The sequence below is a fragment of the Macrotis lagotis genome, chromosome 7 (assembly GCF_037893015.1).
Source record: "Macrotis lagotis isolate mMagLag1 chromosome 7, bilby.v1.9.chrom.fasta, whole genome shotgun sequence".
NCBI lineage: Eukaryota > Metazoa > Chordata > Mammalia > Peramelemorphia > Peramelidae > Macrotis > Macrotis lagotis.
The window spans coordinates 110907326-110932215 of NC_133664.1; the positions used below are offsets into that span (position 1 = coordinate 110907326).

The following is a 24890-nucleotide window of genomic DNA, read 5'->3' on the forward strand; positions in this document are numbered from 1 at the left end:
TTTATTGAAGTAGGGAGGTATTCTTATTTTTTATGTTATATTTGTAAAAAATGAAATGAAACAAAATAAAAAGAAAGGTTTCTTTCTGGTTATTTGCCATATTTTGCCTGTGACCTTGAAGTTCCAGAAATCAACTTCAATATTACTGGGATTTTTCATTTTGGGATTTCTTTCAGGATCAATAGATGCTTCCAACTCCTATTTTTTCCTGTGGATTTAAATTGGGGTTGTTTTCCTTGATAGTTTCTTGAAATTTGATGTCTAGCCTTTTTTTTTATTCTTGGCTTTCAGTCAATTAATTCAGATCAATCAAAAATTGTTCTTTTCTTGATATATTTTCCAGGTCAGTATTTTTCCCCCCAATGAAATATTTTACATTTTCTTCTTTTCTTCCCCCTTCTTTTTACTTTGATTCTTTCTTGATGTCTTATGGAGTCATTAGCTTTTACTTGTCCATTTCTCTATTTTTTTAGGTGGTTATTTTTGCAAGGCAATGTGGTTAAGTGGCTTGTCCAAGACCACACAGCTAGTTAATTATTAAGTGTCTGAGGCCAGATTTGAACTCAAGTACTCCTGACTCCAGGGCTGGTGCTCTATCCACTGCACCATCTAGCTGCCCCTCTCTACTTTTTTTTAAAGAAAGATTTTATTTTGAGTTTTACAATTTTCCCTCATTCTTGCTTCCTTCCCCCCACCCCCCACAGAAGGCATTCTGTTAGACTTTACATTGGTTCTATGTTATACATTGATCTCAGTTGAGTGTGATGACAGAGAAATCATATCCTTAAGGAAGAAAAATAAAATATTCAATTCTTTACTTTTTAAGGAATTATTTTGTTTAATAAGCTTTTGTATCTCTTTTTCCCTTTTATCAACTCTGCTTTTTAGGGAGTTCTTTGATTTTCTTTGATAGTCTTTATTATATTATTTCTCTCATATAATTTTTGTTTATAATGTGTTATATAGCCCACTCAAACCCACCATGCATTTCTTCACTTTTAATTTTTTAGAGTTTGTAGTGTTCCATAACTTGGAGTCATGCAATACTAGAAGAATCTTTGAATTAAAAGGGCAAATCATTGATCCAGGAAGAAAGTTGGAGTCATTAAGAAGAGCCTTTCTATACTTAATAAGGCTGTGCCTCAGACAGTAGATGTAGCCTATTACTTTGATTATGGTCAAAATCATTCCAACACATCAGTATTTGTGCTTTGCACATCTTTGGGAATCCAGGACACCTGTATGTTAGAATGAGACTTTGGAATAGCATTATAAGGAGCTCAAGAAAAACATGATGCAGTTACTCAAATACAACCTAGTCTGTTCTTTTTTTCCCATTCTATCCTACACCCAGTTCATTGTTCACTTGCGTGGTCTAAGAGGTATGTATTTATGGATTAGCTCTTCTGGTCATCCCTACAAGTGTATATATTAATCAAGAAAATAGGTATTCTTCATTCATTTTTTCCTGGCTATACAATTTCTTTTGAATAATTATACCCTCATTTAGAATCCATAAGTCCAAATTTTTAGTCAAAAATTAAAAAAATTAAGTAGAACTAAAATTCTTTAATTCATCTTTCTAGGAAATGATAATGTCCTTCCCTTTTTAATTCTGGAAATGTCCTACTTTAATTGATTCCATATGAAAAACAAATTCATAATGAAATCAAAACTTATAAAGGATATTAAATATTAACATACAAAATATGAAGGTTACTATGGGTGTCTATGTAGGGTTAATGAATCACCAAAGAAGCACATAAAGTACCTTACTACAGTGTAGGAATGTGCTAGCATTGGGGACAAAGATAAAACAATCAAACAATCCCAACTCTTAAGCAATACATTCTAGGGAGAAACAACATGTACAAATATATACAGAATAAATACAAGGCATAGTTAGGGAGAGGAGCACTAGAAGTTGGAGTGATTAGGAAATGCTTCATGTAAAAGGTGGTACTTGAGCAGCATCTTGAAAGAAGAGGGGGAGAGTTTCCCTGATGTGGAGCTTGGGAATGTCTAATACAAAGAAACAGAAATGGGAGATGGAGCACCCTATTTGAAGAAAAAAGACAGGTTCAGTTTGGCTAGACTATAGAATTCAGAAAGGATAGGAATATATGATAAGTCTAGAAAGTTAGAGAAAGACCATGACCTAAGAGGTTCAGAAACCAACTGAGGAACTTGTGTTTTATCCTAGAGGAAATAAGAATCCACTGAAGTATTATTGAGAAGGAGGGATGATATGGTCACATTTTTGCTTCAGGAAAATGATTTTGGGAGCTGTATAAAGAATGGATTGGAGTGAGGAAGAAAGAAGCAGAAAGACTAATTAGGAGATCATTGCCATAATCTAGGTGAGAGGTGGTAAGGACCTCTCTAAACTAAGATAGTGGCCATGAGAAAATGGATCAGATGGAAGAAACATTGTGGAGCTTTAAATGTCAAGATTTGATGAAGTGATTGGATATGTGGGGTGGGGGAAGATAGTATTGAAACCTGGGAGACTAGAGGAATTATAGTTCCTATCCTATATGAAAATTCTATAGGGAGGTAGGGTCTGAGAAAAGATAATGAATTTTGCTTTGAACAAGTTGAGTTGAGATGTCTCTCCAGCAACTCAATTATAAGATTACACAGGACCAAAGCAGAGATGGATGTGATTATGTATGTATGTATGTATGTATGCATCTATCTATCTATATATCTATCTATATATAAAATACATTTATGTAAATCATCTAAAAATCATGATAATTAAACCCTTGTTTGCTGTTGAGATTCATGAGAAAGAGTATAGAAAAGGAAAAGAACTGAATCTTGGAGAACACCTACAACCAGAAGAGCTAATTCATAACAGATGAAGCTGAGGTGGGGTCAGGAATTCAAGAATAGAAGAAAATATACAGTTAAACTGATTAACATTAGTAGCAAGACAAGCAACTATGATGGGCTAACACACACACATATATTTTGTTAAATAAGCAAGCAAAGCAGACTGAGAAAAAGTGGTAAGACAGGTAGGAACAGCATCAGAAGAGTCATTAAAAAGTTGGCAGGAGAATATCTATGATTTGCAGTTTGAAACAAGGCAGCAAACTCAAGAAAGATAAGGTCTGAGAAAGAACATCAGATCCTACAGTGAAGAGAAAATTGATCACCTTGAAGAAAGCAATTTCAGTTGAATGATGTGGTTGGAAGCCAGACTGCAAAGATTTTAAGAAGTGAACCAGGAAAACATAAGTGAAGGCTGTGTAAATAATTAGCTTTTTTTACTGAGAGGGAAAAAAGAACATGACAGCCTTAGGTGATATTATGATCTAGAGAAATTCTTTTTTTAATTGTGTGAGAGGCTTGGGCATATTTGGAGACAGTATTGAAAGAAAAAGTATATGGGGAGATAGTGAAGATCAGAGAAAGGGGGGATGAATGAGGGGACCATCAATTAGTGAAGAAGGGAAGGGATGAAATCAAGGGCATATGTAAAGAGGTTGACTTTTTTCCAAGGAGAAAAGTCACTTCATTAGAGATTGGAGGAAAAGAGCAGAGATTAGAAGATGATGTTGATAGGGTTTTTGAGATGAAGAAAAGAGGAGATGAGAGAACAAATGACTTCAATTTTCTTAGTAAGGTAAGAGGATGTTATTTTGAAAGGACAGAGGGACAAGTTTGGGAACTTTCAGGAGAGAAGTGTTGGAATGGTTTCTGTGGGGAATTAAATAGGGAATTATTTAGAAAAGGATAAGAGAGCCTAGATGAGAGTCTCCAGTCATCCTAGGTGTGTGTCTTCCTTCAATTCCATTCAGGAATCCATAAGTAAGAGGGGAAGAGACAGATCATGGGAGTAAAATAGAAGTGGGTTTTGGTAAGGGATGAGTGGTAAGAAGATGAAGCTGAGGTGGGGTCAGGAATTCAAGAATAGAAGACAGCCTACAGTTAAATTGATTAACATTAGTATCAAGATGATCAACTATGATGGACTAAGCTTCTCTAAGCAGTTCAATGATTAAGACCAATTGTACAAGACTTGTGATAGAAAATGTCATCCACATCCAGAGGAAAAAACTATGGAGTCTGAAGGCAGACCAAAGCATACTATTTTTCTTTAAAACACTGGGTAATTGGTGGTACAGTGGATAAAGCATCAACACTGGAATTAGGAGGACCTGAGTTCAAATCTGGTCTCAGACACTTGATATTTACTAGCTGTGCAATCTTGGTTAAGTCACATAACCCCATTGCCTCACTAAAAAAACAAACAAACTAGTTTTATGATTTTTTTCTATCTTATGCATTTTTCCCTTTAGTTTTGATTCTTCTTTCACAACATGACTAATATGGAAATATGTTAAACATGATTGTACATGTATAACCTATCTCAGATTACTTGCTTTTGTGGGGGGGGGAGAAAGAGAGGTAGAAAATCTTACAAAAAGATGAATATTAAAAACTATTCCTTGCATGTAATTGAAAAAGTAAAATAAAATAACTTAAAAATTAGCATCAGTATTGGGAAAGGAAGAAATTTAAATTAAAGCAAGAACAATGACCTGAGAAAAGTACTGAGGGATATAAGTATTGGAAGTCATGATGATGATGAATAGGAAGGGAGAGACACAAAGAGAAATGGAATGGGAGAAGGTTGTTATTAGGCTTTCTTAAAAATACTGAATTCAACCTACATATTTTTTGGTTTCTATTCAGGTTGACTCCCATGATCTGTCTCTTCCTTTCTTACTTATGGACTCCTGAATGGAACTGGAGGAAGTCACACACTTGGCAGACCAGGTGACCTTTTGGGATTTCTATTTACCTTGAAAGCCATTGGTATCTCAATGATGTAAAGATCAATATAATCTAGCTGAAGATTTTTGAGTGTCTTCTCCAAGCTTGGTTGTACCATCTCTGGGTCCAAGAAAGTACCCCATAACTGAAAGAGAAAAAGGAAAATTGTAAAAACTAAGGCATCTGATATAAAAAAATTCATTTCATGGTACCTAGGTAAAGATAAACTAAAATATTATTCATTTATTAGAGAGCAAATGTATTTAAAGGGTTCAAATGAATCATTGAAGAATTATTTGACTAAATCTGTCCTTGCCCTCTCCTGGTTGGTGTCAATGTCCTTACTGTACTGGCAAAATTTTCACTTTCCATGATGTTATTGCTGAAAAAAAAAGTTTGATTCAATTCAACAAACTTTTGCTAATTGCCTACTAGATAAAAGATGTGGCACTAGTTCTTGGAGTTAAATTAAAACAAAAATAGTCACTGTCCTCAAGATATTTCTTTTCTTCTGCAGGGTAAGTAGGCTATAGATACAGAGATAAAAATATGCAATGTCATTTAGGTGGGAAAAGTACTAACAACTAGGGGAAGCAGGAAGTCTTTGTGTAGTTAATGGCATCTGTAATATTCATTGAAAAAAGTTATGATTTCCTGGGCGTGTGAATGAAGAGGGAGAATATTCTAGACATGGGAGACATAGAGGTAGGAGACAGGTTGTCATAAACAAATACATCAAAGGACTAGACAAACCCAATAGCTGCTTGCCTGATGAAATCCTCATATTGGACTCAGAGAAGCCACAGTTAAATTTGGCTAACCACGTGGGAAGAAATGAACTTTTATGAAAGAAAAAGTATGTGGGGAGATAGTAAAGATTAGAGAAAGGGGGGGATGAATGAGGGGACCATCATTTAGTGAAGAAGGGAAGGTGAGTATTTGAAAAGCACTGACCATAGCAATCTTCTTTCCTTCTCACTGACTACAACTGAGAGAAGACATACTGTAAGCCTTTGGCAGGAGAAGAGGAGGGAAAGACCTGGGGTTTTAATTCAACTTTATCTATAAATATAGTTCTCTTTTCTTTGTTTCTTTGAATTTGTGTTTTCCTGCTATTGCGTGAGGTTTAAAGTTTTGCCAGATCAAGTCACCAGAGGTTTGTGAGTTGGAGTCCATGCCAAAATTTTAAGTCAGCTGAACCCAGTAAGAAGTAAAGTCCTAAGAGATCTAAATTCATCCAGTAGAATATTGGATAGAAAGTAGTCAAGAGAATAGTGATCTTTCCATTGCCTACATTACATTTGGAAGTGACATCCCTGAGTTGAAAACTTTTATATATGAATCTTCCTTCCTCTGGGTAAAGGTGGTAAAGGAATGTTAGAGGGAAGGTTTGTACTTATGTTATTTTTATCTTTTAGCAAATATTTCTTTGTAAAATCTAAGTTATGCTAATTGGTTAAATGATATTTGGATGCTAATCACTAGTGACTGACATTAAGCAGACCATAATGGAATGGAGATCTAAGGGCATAGCCTTAGAAAAAAGCCACCCCCTCAGTTTGGTTCCCCATCTTTCAGGCGCCTCAGGTAAAGATGGGGGAGTCAATCTCTAGTCCATTTAGGAAATCCTTAGTCTTTATAAATGTTTCATAAATGATAACTGGATCAAGGTTATATCATCTGACCTTCTATACCATGTACTGATGATTTTAAATTGAGAGAATAAAATTGAGAGAATAATTGAGAGAATTGAGAGAGTAAAAGAACCTTGCAAGGATGAAATAATCTAGGAAATAAATCAGAAATAAAAGCATTTCAAGGATATATAGAGGAATTCAAACGTTATGAAGCTGTCAGACTAAAGACAATGACACAGAAAAGTTCTCTAAGAAATTCTACATGACTAGAGGTAAACCTAGAGGTATATTCAAAAATTTTTCCCATAGAGGGAGAATTTGAATTTCCTGAAGAAAAAATATCCCATGCTAGATGAGAAAATAAGGAAAACTTAAACACTGTTATGTTCTTGGAAATTTATTGCAAAATACAGAGGAAGATACCCTACTTGTAAGAAGTCTGGAGGCAAAGTTCTGTGGGGAAGAGAAGGCAACAAACATTTATTAAGTGTCTAATCTGTAGCAGGCACTATGTTAAATCCTTTACAAATATTGTCATATCTGATCTTCAGAAAAACCCTGAGAATTAGATGTTATTATTATCCCAAGTTTACAGTTGAGGGAACTGAGGGAGACAGATGTAAAGTGAGTTGCCCAAGAATTACAGCCATTAAGTTAAGTCTTCCTGATGCCATGTCCTGAGTTTTATCTAAAGTGCCACTGCGTAACTAGAAAGAGTAGGTAATCATCAGAGACAACTGGTACAAGTGGATATCTACCACTGTGGAGTGGTAGCTGTAGCAAAAAATATTTGGGAGTACCTGTCAAAATGCCTTAAAGCTTCTGATCTCTACTCACATCTACTGATTGTTGTGGAAATGAAAGCTATAAATCAGAAGAAGTCATATTCCTTGCATGTATCTAATGATTTTGCTACCTAGGGTTGAAAATGGAAGACTGGAGTCCAGGTGGTATTTTCAACTATTCCAGCTGAAGGCTATGTTTTGGTAAGCCATGCAAGATGTATTTATCAGATATACATATGTCACATAACTGGGATGGATAAATAAAGAATTCTTGGGATTTTGAGTAATTTCAAGAACTCACTCTCTTCTCTTTGTCCTATCAGATAAAGCACTAATTAAAGCTCTATGATAGGCTGAAATATCTTAGTGAGTTTTGGAGAGACTATTCTGTAGAATTTGTTTTGAAAAATAAGAATCAAATTCTATACAAGTTTTAGGAGTAAATAGCTCTTAGATAATTCTCGCCCCCCCTCCCCCAATTGATAGAACTTTTATTTTAATTCAATGAAGGAAGGATTGAAAATAATCCAAAGGAAAGAAAAAATAGGCATATAGTTTGTTTAAATCAGGAAGAATCTTAAAAATGATCAAAATTTCCTTAATAAACAGAAAGGATGATTTAGACCAATTCAGAGTTTCCCCTTTCTAATTCTTATCCCAGATCAGAGACCCCTTGACCTCCCCATGCCAGCTCAGTTGACCCCCCATCCCAAATTTGGGAGCCCCTGAGTTCTTTATTCCAGCTTGAAAATTTCTCTGTTTCCCACCCTAATTCAGAGACCCTATGTGGAACCAATTTTGAGTGAGATGAGCAGAACCACAAAAACATTGTACACCCTAATAGCAATGTGGGGGTGATGAACAACCTTGATGGACTTGCTGATTCCATCAGTGAAACAATCAGGGACAATTTGGGGCTGTGTGCGATAGAGAATACCATCTGTATCCAGAGAAAGAACTGTGGAGTTTGAACAAAGCCCAAGGACTATTACCTTTAATTTAGGGAAAAAAAACCCAATATCTTATTGTCTGATCTTGCTATCTCTTATACTTTATGTTTCTTCCTTAAGCATATGATATATCTCTCATCACATTCAATTTGGATCAATGTATACGATGGAAACAATGTAAAGACTGGCAAATTGCCTTCTGTGGGGGGGGGGAGGGAAGTAAGATTAGGGGGAAAATTGTAAAACTAAAAATAAATAAAATCTTTATAATTCAGAGACCCCCATGTGAGTCCCCAAGTTCAGAGATCTCCCCCAACTCCGTTAATCTCTCTTATCTCAGATCAGGTTCCCAAATAAAGGTGCTAAAAAACAAAAACAACTTAATATGGGAAAAATTCAGGGAAACTTGAGTTATACTTCAGTCTCAGAAATTTATTAGCTGTGTAATCTTAAGCAAATTACCTCATATCTATTTACCTCAGTTTTCTGATCTGTAAAGAGGAAAATGATAATAGTACCTACCTGCTAGGGTTAATGTGAAGACAAAGTGAGAGTGATTATGAAGTGCTTAACACAAGATTGATATATAATATGAACAATTTAAATGTTGACAATTGTTACTTTTATTTCTTTAATTAAAAATAATTGTACATTGAATTTTAGATATGATGAGTATTAAAATGCTAAAGATAATAAGATTAATGACTTTTTTATATAAGTTAATTTGGAAATTCAATCTGCTGAACTGACACCATCTGACTCATAATTTTTGTTTCATGTTTTAAATTCATGATACTGGTATGCTATTATATTTCTAAATTCATTTATATTGTGAAATTTGGGAAACCATTAATTCAGAAATGCCATTGGAAGAATAACTTCTTTTTTTTACTTGGATGCTATTAGATTATAAATCGTGTTATGAAAATGTGCTTTTAAAAAAACAGATATTTGAAAACAAATATTTAGTGGGATATATATAGTTTAAAAACAAATAATAATAATAATAATAATAATAATAATGTTTACTATAATAATGAGTTTTTGTTTGAAATTTTTATGCTCTTATAAAAATTATGAAAATGTATATTGTGGTCTAAATATGCAGCTTCGGGACATTAACGTGAGTCAACAGTTAGATATTTGCTGTATATGTGAAACCCTAGAATTTGGTTAGCTTTGATTCATAAATTAAGGATAAATGAAATTAACTGTAGGGAAAGATGAGAAATTAGTCATATTCATATGTAAGTTGCAGCTAGTGAAATTTTTCTATTTGTGGAAAAATTTCTTGGGATAGTAGTTTTATTTTGAGTTTTGATTACAGAGATAGTTGTTTGAATTGTCTAAAATCAATAGTAGAAAATGGCATGTACTTCAGTCTGAGAATTACTACAGATGGATGTCTGTCTTTGAGGAAAGTTGAGGGAATGACCTTGATGTGATCTAAAGTAAATTTAAAATGCTCATTTTATTTTTTTCCCATTTACATGTAAAAGGTAGTTTTCAACATACATTTTTGGTAACATTTTTGAGTTCCATCTTTTTATCCCTCTCTCTGTTATTCCTCCCCCATGACAGCCAGTATTTTGATATAGGCTATATACATATACTATCATGTTTAGCTTATTTCCATATTAGTCATGTTATGAAAAAAGAATTAGAACAAAAGGGAAAAAATCCATGAGAAAGAAAAAAACAAAAAAATTTTAAAGTGAAAATAGCATGCTTTGGTCTTCATTCAGACTCTATAGTTGCTGTTTTTTTCTAAATGTGGATGGTATTTTCCATCTTTCAGAATTTTCCTTCATCACTGAACTGATAAAAGGAATGTTTCATGGTTGATCATCACACAGCATTGCTATTAATGTGTACTATGTTCTCCTCATAAAGATCTTCTTGATTCATTTTCTTTTCTTAACAGGAAATTTCCCCAGTTTCCTGAGTCTTGCTTTTGATTTCCTATAACCACATGATTGATTGTAAGATTTGACTCATGCCTAGAATCAAACAGAGCTAAAGGAGTTTTTCTCCATTAGGGTATATGTCAAGTTGTCTGTGCCTTTGAGGGAATGAAGCTTGACACTGTTATAACTATGTCTCTTTTTTTCTTTTCACAGAAAATTTTTATAATAAGCAGGTGAGCCTGCAAGTATAATACTAAATCTATTGATTAATAGATTGATGCTGGAACATCTCTAACTTGACAAGGCATTAAGACAAAAATGAAATGTAAAAGTTTTCTAATTTAAGCAAATAGTAAATATGAGAAAGGAACTAGGTTAGAATGTTTTATCTAATGTTTTATTAACAACTTTGCCTTCATGACCAGGTGATCTTGACATGAACCAGGTCCACAAAACTTGTCGACACCCTTCCTTCCCTAGGAAGTAAAGTCTTCTGAGGAGCAGGAACCTCAAAAGAATTAAATGTTTAGCTTTGTCTAATTTCATCTTCCTCCCCTAGGGAGAAGATTCCACCACTCATGTGATCATTAATAAATGTCACTGCTTGGTTTTAGAAAGGGCTTGTCTTAATTCTTTAGAGATGACTGTGAAATACTCTCAAATCTCATCATTTTCAAACCGTATCAAATTATTTTCCCATTTTAAAGTATCTGTCCGATAATCGGCACTCATGAATATTTTTAAAGATTCTAATATTAGTTTAGGTAAAGATGAAAACAACTATTGATATAAGAAAGCTAAAACTCTCTAAAGGTTTCTAATTTGATGTTCATCTTATAGTTCTATTGTTATCAGGATCTGAGCTATAGGCTTGAAAAGGTTTTCACATGAATTAATTATTGGAAATATAGTAGGTTGTACTAAACTGTATTATTTTGTTATAGCAGATTCTTAGCAGAATTATCTAGGAAATGTCTACAAGTGATTTAGAACAGAGAAGAAGAGTGCCCCTTCAGAACTTTCCTGAGAATGAAACTTATTCCAGAATGCCCTAGAGAAATCATACAGGGATCAGATGACTACATGAGACATTTGGGACTCAAGACAAAATGTGATAATTAAATGGACATTGGGAGTGGGTTACTGGGATATGTAGAGACAGATGTTAGTTAACATTGATGATTGTTATTGTATTGCTTTGACCTTTTGTTTCATGGTGTTTATGTCTAGTTACCTTGGTGACATGTAAATCTCCCTTCTCAAAATTGTGAGTTCTTTAAGAAGTTTGATCCAGAACCTGCCATATAATTCTGATTAGGAGTATATGAAAAACCTTATTTATTTGGCTTGTAGATAAGTGATCATGGGAGGAGATCCAAGGATTAGGAAAGGTGAAAATTTCCCATTCTTCCCTTCACAAACTCCCCCATCCACCCATCTTCTATTTTCTGCCTGCCCCCACTCAACTTACCTAGCTTTACAAATTTAGACTTTTCTATTATATTTTTTAAAAACAAAATCATCTATGTGAATGATTAATCAATGAAACTCTTCTACGTCACTAGTATGAGCTAAACAAAAATAGTAGAGTCAGTTAATGAAACACTTGTAGTGAAATATTCACATAATTGGAAATCTAGCCAGTCTCTGATATGGAGGGGATGTTTACTGGGAACTTGGCCAGTCCTGTAAATGCACTCCCTTTTCCCTCAGTTACCTGGAGCACAAACATTCATCCTGAATTCTGGCTAGTAGATACTTGGCACCATGCCTTCTTTGTTCAGAATCCTATAATTACACAAGCCTTTCTTGGATCCCTTTAGAATCTCACTTATGGAGAGGATGTTCTGTCTTGAGGCCCTTCTGATAGAGATTTGTGAAATGACTGAGTTCCTGAGATTACCCAGCCTGAGGTTTCACAAGTTCCCCCAGCATTTGATTGATTATCTTTTGGTAAAACTTTCTCTTTTGATTATTTTTGATAATGTTTCCTATTTTTTCATTATTTTAATTGTAATTGTTATACTTAAGAAGGGGAAAAACATGGAGGTGTGAATCTGAACTAAAATCATTAATCAGATAATTTGACTTCACGAATAGGATTCATAGTACCATATGCTGTTACCAAAAAGGAATTCAGGAATTAAGCCCATGAACAAGATATCCCAGGATGAGAAGATTTGCCTTTCCCCTCTATAGCAAAGGAGTGAGCTAAAGGGACTAGTGCTTGCTAAGATTGGGGTGGCAGATTTAAGACAGTTGAACCTTTACAATTTGTTTACAAAACATTCAGGTAGAGAGAAAGGGAAGGAAATGACAGGATTTTGGAGAAGAGGGTGGGTGCTATTAACAGCTTATCCTAAAATGCATAACCAGAGAGATAAGGCTGTGGAAGAAAAGGTGAATTTGTAAAATGAATTAACTGAATTGCCAAGTAAAATGTTTCTGCTACAATGTCAGAACTTTATATTAGGAAATCAGGTGAAAATTTATCAGAGTGTAGCTGAAGAAGCTGCCAAAGTGACATAGGTTAAAAAAGGGAAGGTTAATAAAAAAGAAAGCACATGCTATTATTGCTATAGCCATGACTAATTGGGACCCAGACCTGTGGGATGGAGTCATTTGGGATGATACTGAGGAGAAAAGTACTTTAGATGATGAAGCATGGAAAGATCATGAGAAAAAGTACCCTGATGATGAGGTAGATGCCCATCCAATTACTCAAGGAAACTGAACAGCTACTGGGAGAAAATCAAGTGTTTAAGGAAGTTACTGAGGATTTTACTCCACAAGAAATTACTGATATAATAAATAGATTTACACAAAGACCTGGCAAACCCATGATCTCATGGGTGGTAAGGATATGTGATAATGGGACAGGTAGAATATGGTTAGATTCAAAAGACTGTATAAAGTTTAATGGAGTTAGTAGTAATCCATTTGTACAGCTAATTATAAGAAAACAAGGCTTGATCCTTGCCCCACTCCACTAATTTGTTGGGCCTGGTTGCAGAAGGATATACAAAAAAATACCCAACCATCTCTATGTGGCCTAGAGTAGACCATGGTACTCCCTTAAGGATGGAATACAAAAACTGAAGGAAGAAGTTATGAAAACTGCCATTATGATAGGAGAGGCTAATTCATATCATTTTGGCTCCAGTAGGAGCTCATCATAGAAATATGTTGGTGAAAACTGGTCCTCCTGCCTACAAACATTTAATTATGACTTTATTTTTAAGTGATGGAGGAAAGCCTTCAGCTGAAGTATTAGATAAGATATCCCAATTAAGTGATCTGGGAAAATGGGAAACTGGATAGAAAGTCTGAGTAGCATAGGAATAACCTCCAAACAAAAAGTGGCACCCGAAATGGCAATAGTAATAATAACAAGATGTCTAGGAGTGATCTATTTATTGCTCTTTTAAAGGCTGGGATAAGCAAGGACAAAATTGATGGAATGCCTACACAGGAACTATATCAAATGTATAAGGAACAATGTGGAAGAGATAGCAAAAGTAGAGAAGTGAAAATGGCTTTCTTTGATCCTTCTGCTCCCCCTTCTCTATACCCATTTTTGGAACATTTTAAGGGAGGCTAGTATGCTGGCCAAGCTCTGCTGCAAATTCAGGAAGTAAGGAGATTTGATTATAGACCTCATGTTGGTCTTGTTCCATATTGGGAAAAATAGCTCACCCACCACTACTAGGGCTTTGATTGACACCAGGGCAGAGGCCTCTCTGATATATGGGAATCCCATCAAGTTTAAGAAAGGAACCCAATACCTGCCAAACAGGGGAGACTGATAATGAAGATTGGACAAATACCTATTATTCTGTAATATTATAAGGTTATTCTGTAATCATTGTTCCTATTCCTGAGTACATAATTGGTGTAGATATATTGTGGGGGATGATTCTACATTTACCTGAAGGAAAAAACCAGTTTGCAGTTAAGAAATTTGATGTGAAGGCAGTATTAGTAGGTAAAGTTCATGCCCCTGTTACCTTACCCCAACCATCTAAGGTTACACCCTGAAACAATATAAGACATGGTGGTGAGGGGGGGCAGGAGGAAATCATTGTTACCACTAAGAATATTTTGAAGCAACAGTTTTAATTTCAACTACCACAGAATGGAATAACCCAGTGTGACCAGTTAAGAAATTTGATGGCATCTGGAGAATGACACTAGACTATAGATAATAAAATACTTGTTGCTATTCCAGATACTATTACCCTGATAGAAAAGAAACAGACTTATGTGGGTCAGTGGTATGCAGTCATAGATTTGGCTAATGCATTCTTTACCATCCCCATTAACCCCTCACAGTGAGATCAATTTACATTTACTTGGCAGGGGAAGCAATATACTTTTACTAGGCTGCCTTAGGGATATTAGCATAGTCACACTATTTGTCACCAAATAGTGGTAGAATGTTTGGATGAATTGAAGTTTACATTATATTGATGATATGATGATACCGGGAATAGAACAAAAAGATGTAGAACCAAGCACAACAGAAATTGCCAGAACATATGAGAATGAAAGGTTGGGATATTAATCCCAAGAAGATACAAGGGCTTTCACAATCTGTAAAATATGGAACAAAGATCTCAGAGAAATTTCACCTACAGCAAAGCAAAAGATTTTGGATTTTGTTACATCTTCCAGCACAAAGGAAACCCAACAGTTCTTTGGATTTTGAGGGTAGTGGAGGGCTCATATTCACATTTAGGTCAAATTTTGAGACTGCCCCCCCCATACAAGGTCACTAGGAAAAAATATGATTTCTCCCAGGCAGAAGAAGATAATAAAGCCTTTGAAGAGACTAAGGCTGCCATCCAAACTGATTTGGATTTATGACCAATGCAAAATGACCCTGTAAAAGTACAAATATCTGCTCAGGATAGATATGCTAGCTGGAACCCCAGGTACTCAATTAACAGAGAAAAATTATATCAGTCTAGCCTAGAGGAATTCAACTAGACTATGCACACAAGACAGCTATACCTGTCCTGAGAATATGCCATGTCCAATGGTGAATATCACTTCCCAAAAGGTGTGCAATAGTGGACCCAGAGGCCATACTCCAATACGAAGTGTTGGAGTGAAGCATATAGTTTCTGTAAGATACATTTTCTCCGGGGAACTGGGTCAAACTTGACCCTTTTTGTACAAGCTAATATTATCAGCTGTCTGTACAATTACTGTATAATCACTCCAAGTACAACAATTAAGACAATGTTTTTTCCTTAAGGGATAGATGTGTGAGTAACCATGATGCTAGTGGAAACCATTTCCCATTGATTTATGTCAAAGATATTATATCCATTTTTGTACCAATAGTATAACAATAGCCAATAGGATATGGTGTTGGGGGAGGGACTAAGGGATGTGGCTAGCTTGGCTGTATGAAGTACCTTATAAGGAGATTTTCAGAAGACTTATGTATTATTGGGTTAGAGGGTGGGAGGAGGTGTGGCCTCAGGTATATAGATTGTGGCACGACCGGGGGGGGGGGGAGAGAGAGAGATGTGATCACTCTTGAATAAACACCACTTCGATACCTCGGGTGCTCTGTCTGGTTATTCCTCTTTGGAGGCCGGTGACGACCGAAGACTTACCATGGATAAAGGTAAGTGAGAGGGCAGGGATTTACCCAACCAACCTTGGTCGGTGGCCCCCAACAATATGGTAGGGGGAATACTTTAGATTTATGCCACCACCAAGTTCACCAGTACACTCACCTATTGTGAGGATACCTAAGAATTGTGTCAATCTGACCCAAAATGATCAGAAGTATATATTATATTACAATGTTAGTGTTTCACTTCTTAAACAATGCAACACCAACCAAAGATAAAGAGTTTGATTTGACATCCTTGGTGAAGCTGGAACTGGTTCAAGTACAGTAATTCAGTAAGTAGGTCTTGAGACCTTGGATAGCAGACTGTGCAGTGCTGGTCTAGATGTTGCTCAAGGTCTACCCATGATGATCCTATTTCACCAATGACCTTTAGACTACCAAAAGCAACTTCTTAAATTGCTTAATGTTTCAACTTTGGTCAACTTACATATTACTAATAGCCTATCCACATTGTTTAATTGGACCCAATGTTCATTGCAGAATATCTATAGCCTTGTACAAAAGGAAAACCTGCAATGATTATGGACACAGGGAAGCATGCGATTGTGGCAAGTATCTTCTCAGCATACATAACAAAGGATCATTGAGTTTCATGCATAAAACCCTATATGAACTAGTAATTCATATAATGGCAATTAATTAATTATGATGTAAAATATGGTACAGCAATGTATAATTTCCATGTTTTAATATTTGCTTTGTATTCTTAAATCATCTGATAAGATATGGCAACTATTAGAAAATAACCAGAAAGCTCTCAATGAACATTGAATATAAGCACACATAGCTTCTGGTAAATTATTAGATGTATCTCATTTACTGATATCTGATACTAATTATCAATGGTATGATTTGGTATTTAGATATTCTACTCAAAAATACTTTTTCAGTATTAGCTAATCCTGTGTTAATCTTTGCCATTATTTTACTTGTTATGTATATGTAACTAAAACCATTAATCAGACACTATGAAGTCCTAGAGTTTACCTTATATTCAGTGGGATGGACATTTCCCATTTCAGCAATACCATGTGAGGAAAAGGGAGATCAAGAGAAGTGATAAATTATCCTCTCTCATTTAGGCCCAAACTCTCATATAAAAGAAAAGTGATATTGTTGGGAAATGATGACTCTTTTTCCTTTCTCAGTGGGACTGGAACCTATTCCTCTCTGAGGTTTCCCTTCTTTGTATCTGTGATGGCCCAAATACTGATTTAGCATAGTGCCTTACACAGATTGTATTAAATATCATATAATTGTTGATAGTAACTATTTTCTTAATATTCTTAACCTTTTCCTATTCTATTATATAAGGTAGAGTGACAGAGTAAGTTTTCACCTTGCCACAGTAGAAGATGTCTTCTCGTTTCACTTTTCCTTCAGCAATTTTCTCTTGGATTGCTTTTCCCACTTCATGTTCATTACAGTAAAGAAGGGCACCATCAAAGTGGCGGTATCCAACATCAATGGCAATCTTCACAGACTGTGTGCATAAGTCTTCAACTGACTGGAATAATAAGAAGGGAAAAAAAAAAGATGAACTGGACTTGACTCTAGATTGGTTATTTCTAAAAGCATTTCTTTCCTTATATCAACTGAAATTGCTAATTTGATAACTTCATTTCCTCCCTGCTCTTTTCTGACAATTTATGTTCATTATTGCCTTTAAAAGCTACTCCATGATTCTCAATTAGGAAGTACCATTTAAACTTTACAACTACCAGTAGAATGTGGTAGCCTCTTCACAAAGAAGATGTTTTAGAGTTCCAGAAAAACAAAGTTATGGAATCATATAATCAATCAGCTTTGCTATTTGGCTCAAATGTGGTCATGTCCACCAATAAATTAGAGTATGAATGGCGCTAGGTGAAGCTATGTGACTACAGTCTAATCGCTGAACCCCTTCAAGTTTCAGTTTCCTCATCTACATAATAATACTTAGCATGTCTACTTCACAGAGTTAAAAGGATTTGCAGAGGTAACATCTAAAATGCTTTATAAAGTTTTAAAAATTATATGTAAGTCAGATATTTTTAATAATTATTAGTATTAGCATTATTTAATAATGGATATTAAAAATACTAAATATCTCAAAATGTCAACCTAAAAACAGGAAACTCATCCACTGCCATGCCAATCAGAAGTGGTCAACTTAGAAATACAACCTCTAGTGTTGAGGAGTTATCTGTTGCTGAAAATCTGAACATCTCACTTTCCTGGACTCCTGGGAATGATTATTACAGAATAGGGACCCCACTATTCTATTGCTAGTATAATTGCACAGAACTTTGTGCCTCTCAGAGTTTCAGCTTATAATGTTTGAGGATCCTTCTGAAATTTGTCCTTCATATGAGGTCATATATCTCTCTTTGGATTAGAGTCTTGGGCATCTAGAGACACTGTCTCACCTAGACCTTTGGTTGTTATGAAAATAGGGATCCCTAGGTAAGGGCATGGTGACAGAAAAAAGTCAGGGAACTTTCTAATGTCCATAGATTTTGTTAACTAGGTTTTTGTTTGATATTGACATTATGCAGCTTCTCCCCTGTAAATCACTTTCTTATTCCCTTGATCTGTCTCCCTTTAGCATGTGGTTAAAATGAAGATATTTTTGGTGGTATAGAAGAGGTAATCCAGAAGCAAACAAGAAAAAAATCTTCTAAGGAAGAGGAAAGAAATTGAAACCAGTGTCAGGAAGCTGGGAAATGGAAGAATGGATTACAGTGGAGGCAGAAAGAAAGAAGAGAAGAAAAACTGAACTATTGGAGTTAAACAACATTGATAGTTGATTCCAAGTTCTACTTGGTCTCTAATATTCACATTTTCCTTGCAAAAAACAATCTAGAATTTTCCACTCTCCTGAAAATGGGATATGTGACTCATGAGAGGGAGGTGTGTGAAGCAACTGTCAAATCATTGACCATTTTCAACTATAACTCCTGTGCAAATATACTTACCTTTTTTAATGAAGCAATATTTAAATCAAAGTCAATGAAAAAATGAGACACTATGATGAATTCATTCTAACTATCAGTAAATTTGACAGTTTTTATTTACTACAGTATAAACAAAAAGGGCCAAATTGTAACTATGTCTTCAAAACTGACAGGAGAACAATCTGTCAGTTGTCATCAATTAATACAGACTCATGACACAGATAAATTGTGTTGCTGAACTGGTTGCTGTATTTAAATTTGAAGAGTATTAAAAAGTAAAATAGGCAGTTAATGATGATCTGTGTTGGGCATTCTGCTGTAAAACAATAAATACACAGAAGACTCTAAGACTCCTGACATAAAAAAGTAAAATAATTGTTGCATGAAAATTAAGAACATACTATCCATTATATTTCTCAATATTATTAATTTTGGTAAATATAAAACAAGAAGCTGTTTTTAAAACTGCCAAATTAGGAGCAGCTAGTTGGTGCAGTGGATAAAGCACTGGCCCTGGAGTCAGGAGTACTTGAGTTTAAATCCAACCTTAGACACTTGCCTAGCTGTGTGACCTTGGGCAAATCACTTAACTCCATTACCTTGCAAAAACCTAAAAAAAAACCCTGCCAAATTAAAAACTGAAGCAATAAGAATGATTATGGATAATTGCTTGAAATTTTCCAACAATGACATTTAAATTATCTAAATTTATTATCCCTAATTTTTTACAAAGTGAAATGCTGCCCCTTGTGATAGATATATACATAACCAGTTTGAAGAAAAAAGTCTCCTGCAACTGCTAAAACTATTCCCAGTAAAGACAGTGGAGTCATATTAACTAGCCAATGTTGTCATCATTGTCTTCTTTCTCTTCCTGTCTTTTTTCTTCTCTTTTGCAACTTTTTGAATAACTCTGAGTTCCCTAACTTCTCTCTAAATGAGGCTTGAACTGGCAGTTTTCTCTCTTAAGAATTTGGGAAGAACTACAACTCCTAGGATCTTTGTGATCAACCAATGCCTTTCTAGAGGTTGTTAAATTCACAAGGTGGGTATTATATAAATTGTTCTCTAGGTTTCAAATCAATCCATTAAAATATTTCTGAGTTTGTCTGACACTGTACTGTCCCTTTGGTCATTTATTATAGGGTAATAATATTTTCTTATATTCCCATACCACATCATGTTTAGTCATTCTCCAAATTATGGGTAAGCTATTACTTTCAAGTTCTTTGCTATAATGTAAGTTGCTGCTATAAACATTCTTATTCACATGGGCCCCTTTCTTATTGAGCTCTTGCAGAATTGGTCTAGTGGTGATATCAAAGTCAAAGAGTATATAAAGTTTATTAATTTAAAGGGCATAGCTTCAAATTGTCTTCCAGAATTGTTAGAACAATTCATAGCTCTAACAGAACTCAGCAATAAACTTTAAAACTGAATGGACAAGTGAACTGGATTTGAGTGAGGGGTTCCTGCGCTAAGTCACCAGTCTCACTTTCTCCTCCAAAGTCATTTTGGCCAGATATGAATCAAGATGACTGGAGATGGCCCTGGATGTGAGGCAATCAGGGTTAAGGGACTTGCCCAAGATCACACAGCTGACAAGTGTCAAGTATCTGAGATCACATTTGAATTTAGAACCTCCTGACTTCAGGGTCAATGCTCTATCCATTGTGTCATTGGATTTTTGAAGCAAACAGGGACAAAAATGTCAATTGAGTTTGAAAGACTGGACCTTTGGTCAATGTAAATATTTAGAATGAAAAAATCTCTAAGGACCTGTGATAAATTACTTTGTGATTAATTAGACTTGTTAAAGGTGAACTGAACTTGCCTAATATTGACCCCAAATTCCATTTCTTCACCCTTTTCTTACCTCTCTCCACCTTTCAGCTGACTGGTAGCTTTCTGTTTTCTAATACCACCTCCTTTCCATCTCTGTCAATACAGGAACAAATCTAGTAACTAATAGATATGTTGAGTGACCAACACTCTACTAGAGCCAACCTTGGCGCAAGATTGTGGCATGATGTTGCAAACCTGAAGGTCATTGTCAGTGGAAAATGACTTCTGATTGATTCTAGTTAATATTTTGAGTATGACTATTGGGACAGGCTATATAAACATTTATTTAGTCCTGGTAAATTGCCAGTACCCAGGATCCAAAGTTTCCCCTCTCCCCCCAATAGTTTTTGTTTTCCTAGAGGAATCATATTCACACAGATACAGAAGGGAAAGAGAGGAAAAAGAAATAAGAATTTATTCATTGTATTCTGCATGTCATATATTTTGATAAGCATTGTATCAAATTTTATTTGATATTCACAAAAACTTTGTGAAGTAGCTGTTATCCCCATTTTTTATAGTTGAGGAAATTGAGGCAGACAAGAGTTTAAGTGACGTGACTAAGGCTGGTTTTGAATTGGGATCTTCCTGACTCTAGACCTAGGTTATCCAACTGCCTATGAAAAAAAATTGGCATAAATGTAAAATATATGCTGATAAATTTTTGTTACAGCACTTCATGGAGATAACCTATCAAAATATGGCAAAATTGTAACCTATTGGCACAGAGAAGACCTGTATTGAGGAAATAACGAATGTTCTCAAGTATTGACATTTAAGACTGAGTCATAAATACTAAATATACATATAGCACAGTAATACATAGAAATAAACAATTATTGACTATTATTTATGTGACTTCCATGTTTAAATTCCTCAAGACATTTGTATTTGGCACTTAAAAAAATATTGACTTTTGGAATAAATCTTTAATAGATTATTTAAGTGTGGAATTAGGAAGAACCATTGAAATCATTTACCCCATTCCTTTATTTGACAAAGTAGGGGAAAAAAAGGAAAGGTCCAGAGAGGTAGCTACAAGCATAAGGTCACACAACAGAACCAGTGTATTCTGCTCTAGGATACTCCCTCTGCCTGGTTTCCCAAAAGACTCACTCAACTACCACAAGTTGACCTCATTGCAATCTCAAAAAGTAGTTTCCAGTCATCAATAAATTTATGGGAAGAAATTTTTGATAGCCAGGGACCTGCTACTAAGTCTCTCCCCCCTTAAATTAAATTTGTTTTAATCATTTGGGTGATAAAAGGAGTATATTAAAAGTCTTTGGGCTCTTTCCTTCCTTCTTCAGGCTTCTCCTAGGCCACTCTCTTGAGGGAGAATTTGTGACTGCCTGGATTGTGATTTCTGAAAGTCTGTTCCTAGGAGTTGTTAAGGTAGAGGAATGTGGGGTCTGTTGCTGTCTTCCTCCAGGATGGAAGCTGGAGGCATCCTAGCATGTCAGTTTGTTGGGACTCTCATATTCTTCCTATTCTCCTTTCTTTTCTTTCCTTCCAACATAAACACAGACTGGGGCTCCTTCTTCCAGGCTAAATTGTCTCCAAACTTACAAGTAATCAACATGATTTGATATAGTTTTTGTTGTTATTTTCTTTAAAGGAAAGCCTCCTTTTCTCAATATCCCAGAATGAACCATTTACTTCCTGTTGTTTCTACTTTTGTTGACCATTTCTAAAAGCAAAGAGTGGTGTTGAAATGCATTTTCTTCATCAATAAATTATACAGTAAGTTTTTATAATCCTTTTATGACTTCTTAATTAGAATGCCAATCCCTTATAAGTTAGAATCCTGAACTTTTTTTATATCTCTATTCTCTACCGAGAGAGTTTTTTAAAAAAATATTTTGTTTTCTAATTATATAAAATAGTAGTTTCTACCTATCATTTTTGTAAGGTTTTGAATTTCACAATTCCCCCCACCCCTCTTTTCCTCCCCCCAACCCCCCACAGAGGGCAGTCTGATAATCTTTACATTGTTTCCATGCTATACATTGATCAAAATTGAATGTGTTGAGAAAAAAAATCCTTGAGGAAAAAATAAAATAATATAGAAAAATTATGTAGTACATAAAACAACTTCCTTTTTTTTTTTTAAATGAAGGTAGTAATCTTTGGTCTTTGTTTTAACTCCACAGTTCTTTCTCTGGATACAGATGATATTCTCCTTCACAGATACCCTAAAATTGTCCCTGAATATTGCACTGATGGAATGGACAAGTCCATTAGGGTTGATCATCACCCCCATGTAGCTGTTAGGGTATACAATATTCTTCTGGTTCTGCTCATCTCACTCAGCATCAGTTCATGTAAATCCTTCCTGGCTTCTCTGAATTCCCATCCCTTCTGGTTTCTAATAGAACAATAGTGTTCCATGACATACATATACCACAATTTGTTCTGCCATTCCCCAATTGATAGACATTCACTCAGTTTCTAACTCTTTGCTACCACAAACAGAGCTGTTATGAATATTTTTGTACAAGTGATATTTTTACCCTTTTTCATGATCTCTTCAGGGTATAGACCCAGTAGTGGTATTGCTGGTTCAAAGGATTTGCACATTTTTATTGCCCTTTTATTGCCCTTTGAGCATAATTCCAAATTGCTCTCCAGAAAGGTTGGATGTATTAGTGTCCCAGATTTCCCACAACCCTTCCAACATTGATCATTGTCCTTTCTGGTCTATTGACCAACCTGAGAGGTGTGAGGTGGTCCCTCAGAGATGCTTTAATTTGTATTTCTCTAACCAGTAATGATTTGGAACAAATTTTCATATGACTAAGGATAGCTTTGATTTCCTCATCTGTAAATTGCCTTTGCATATCCTTTGAGCATTTGTCAATTGGGGAATGGCTTTTTTTTATAAATTTGACTTACTTCTCTATATATTTTAGAAATGATCCTTTGTCAGAAATACTAGTTGTAAAAATTGCTTCCAATTTACTACTTTTCTTTTGATTTTAGTTACAGTGGTTTTGTCTGTGCAAAATTTTTTTAATTTAATGTATCAAAATTATCTAGGTTTTTTTTTAGGTTTTTGCAAGGCAAATGGGGTTAAGTGGCTTGCCCAAGGCCACACAGCTAGGTAATTATTAAGTGTCTGAGACTGGATTTGAAACCAGGTACTCCTGACTCCAGGGCTGGTGCTTTATCCACTGCACCACCTAGCCACCCACCCCATCTAGTTTTTTTAAATGTTGTTCTCCATCTGATAGGTAAATTATTACTTGATATCCTAGTTTGCTTATAATACTGTCTTTTATGTCTAAATCCTGCACCTATTTTGATCTTATATACGGTGTGCAATGTTGGTCTAATCCAAGTTTCTGCCATGCTAACTTCCAATCTTCCCAACAGTTTTTATGAAAGAAAGTTCTTATCCCAGAAGTTGGGCTCTTTGGGCTTATCAAACAGCAGATTACTATTATCCTTTCCTGCTGTCTCTTTTGCACCTAATCTATTCTACTGATCTACCACTCTATTTCTTAGCCAGTACCAGACCCAAGAGGGTTTTAATTGGGTGATGGATATTTGATTTCAGACAGAGAATTTCCCTGTACTCTTCCACAGGCAAATAGCAATTACTTCTGTCTAGAGAAGACCTAGGAAGTTACCTGAAACGGGATGAGATTATGATTTATTTAGAGTAAGGAGCTTATCAGAAGTCACAGAACTAAAAAACTCAGAATCTAAGTAATATGATCAGAGATCTAGGTCGGAGGTCATCAAATCTTCCCTCTCCTCGGTTTGTAGATGAGGCTATGAAAGCAAAGAAAGTGGATAGTTTGCTTAAGGTAACACAGGTGGCTAAATCCAAGAGAAATACCTAAATTATAGAAGCAGAATTCTTCCACCGTACAAGGTTCCCCTATTTCCAAGATTAGTTCTGTGTCTCCTACACTATGATGCCTCTATTGGAAATATGCTGAAAAATTTTAAGTAGCTCAGTAAATAGAGAACTGAGCCTTGAGTCAGGAAGACTTTAGTTCTAATCTGGCTTCAGACATTTACAGGTGAATGACCCTAAGCCAGTCACTTTTTGCCTAATTTTCCTCATCTGTAAATTGGGATAATAGCATCTTCCTCTCAAGGTGGTTGTGAGGATCAAATGATTAATATGGATCTATGTTTAGCATGGTTATACTATAATGTATAGTTTATATTAGATTGCTTTCTCTAAGGGAAGGGGGAGGGGAAGGAAGGAGGGAGAAAAATGTAAAATTCAAAACAAAAACATGAAAATCATCATTGCATGTAGTTGGAAAAATAAATTAAAATATTTAAAATTTCTTTTAAAATGAGATATTGTTAAGTCACTTGGTACAAAGTAGACATCAAATAAGTGCAATTTTCTTTCTTCCTAAGTTTCAAAGA

General features: G+C 35.2%; 1 protein-coding gene across 2 annotated transcripts in view; it reads right to left on the bottom strand.

Moving 5' to 3' along the window:
- Nucleotides 1-24890, bottom strand: part of AKR1D1 (aldo-keto reductase family 1 member D1) — a 78380-nt gene that overhangs the window by 51249 nt on the left and 2241 nt on the right. For both annotated transcript variants that reach the window (XM_074193594.1, XM_074193595.1), the window contains exons 2-3: nucleotides 17057-17224; nucleotides 4817-4933 (exon numbers count right to left, since the gene is read on the bottom strand). In XM_074193594.1, the coding sequence (XP_074049695.1) occupies nucleotides 4817-4933; nucleotides 17057-17224 (285 nt within the window). The remainder of the gene's footprint in view (nucleotides 1-4816; nucleotides 4934-17056; nucleotides 17225-24890) is intronic.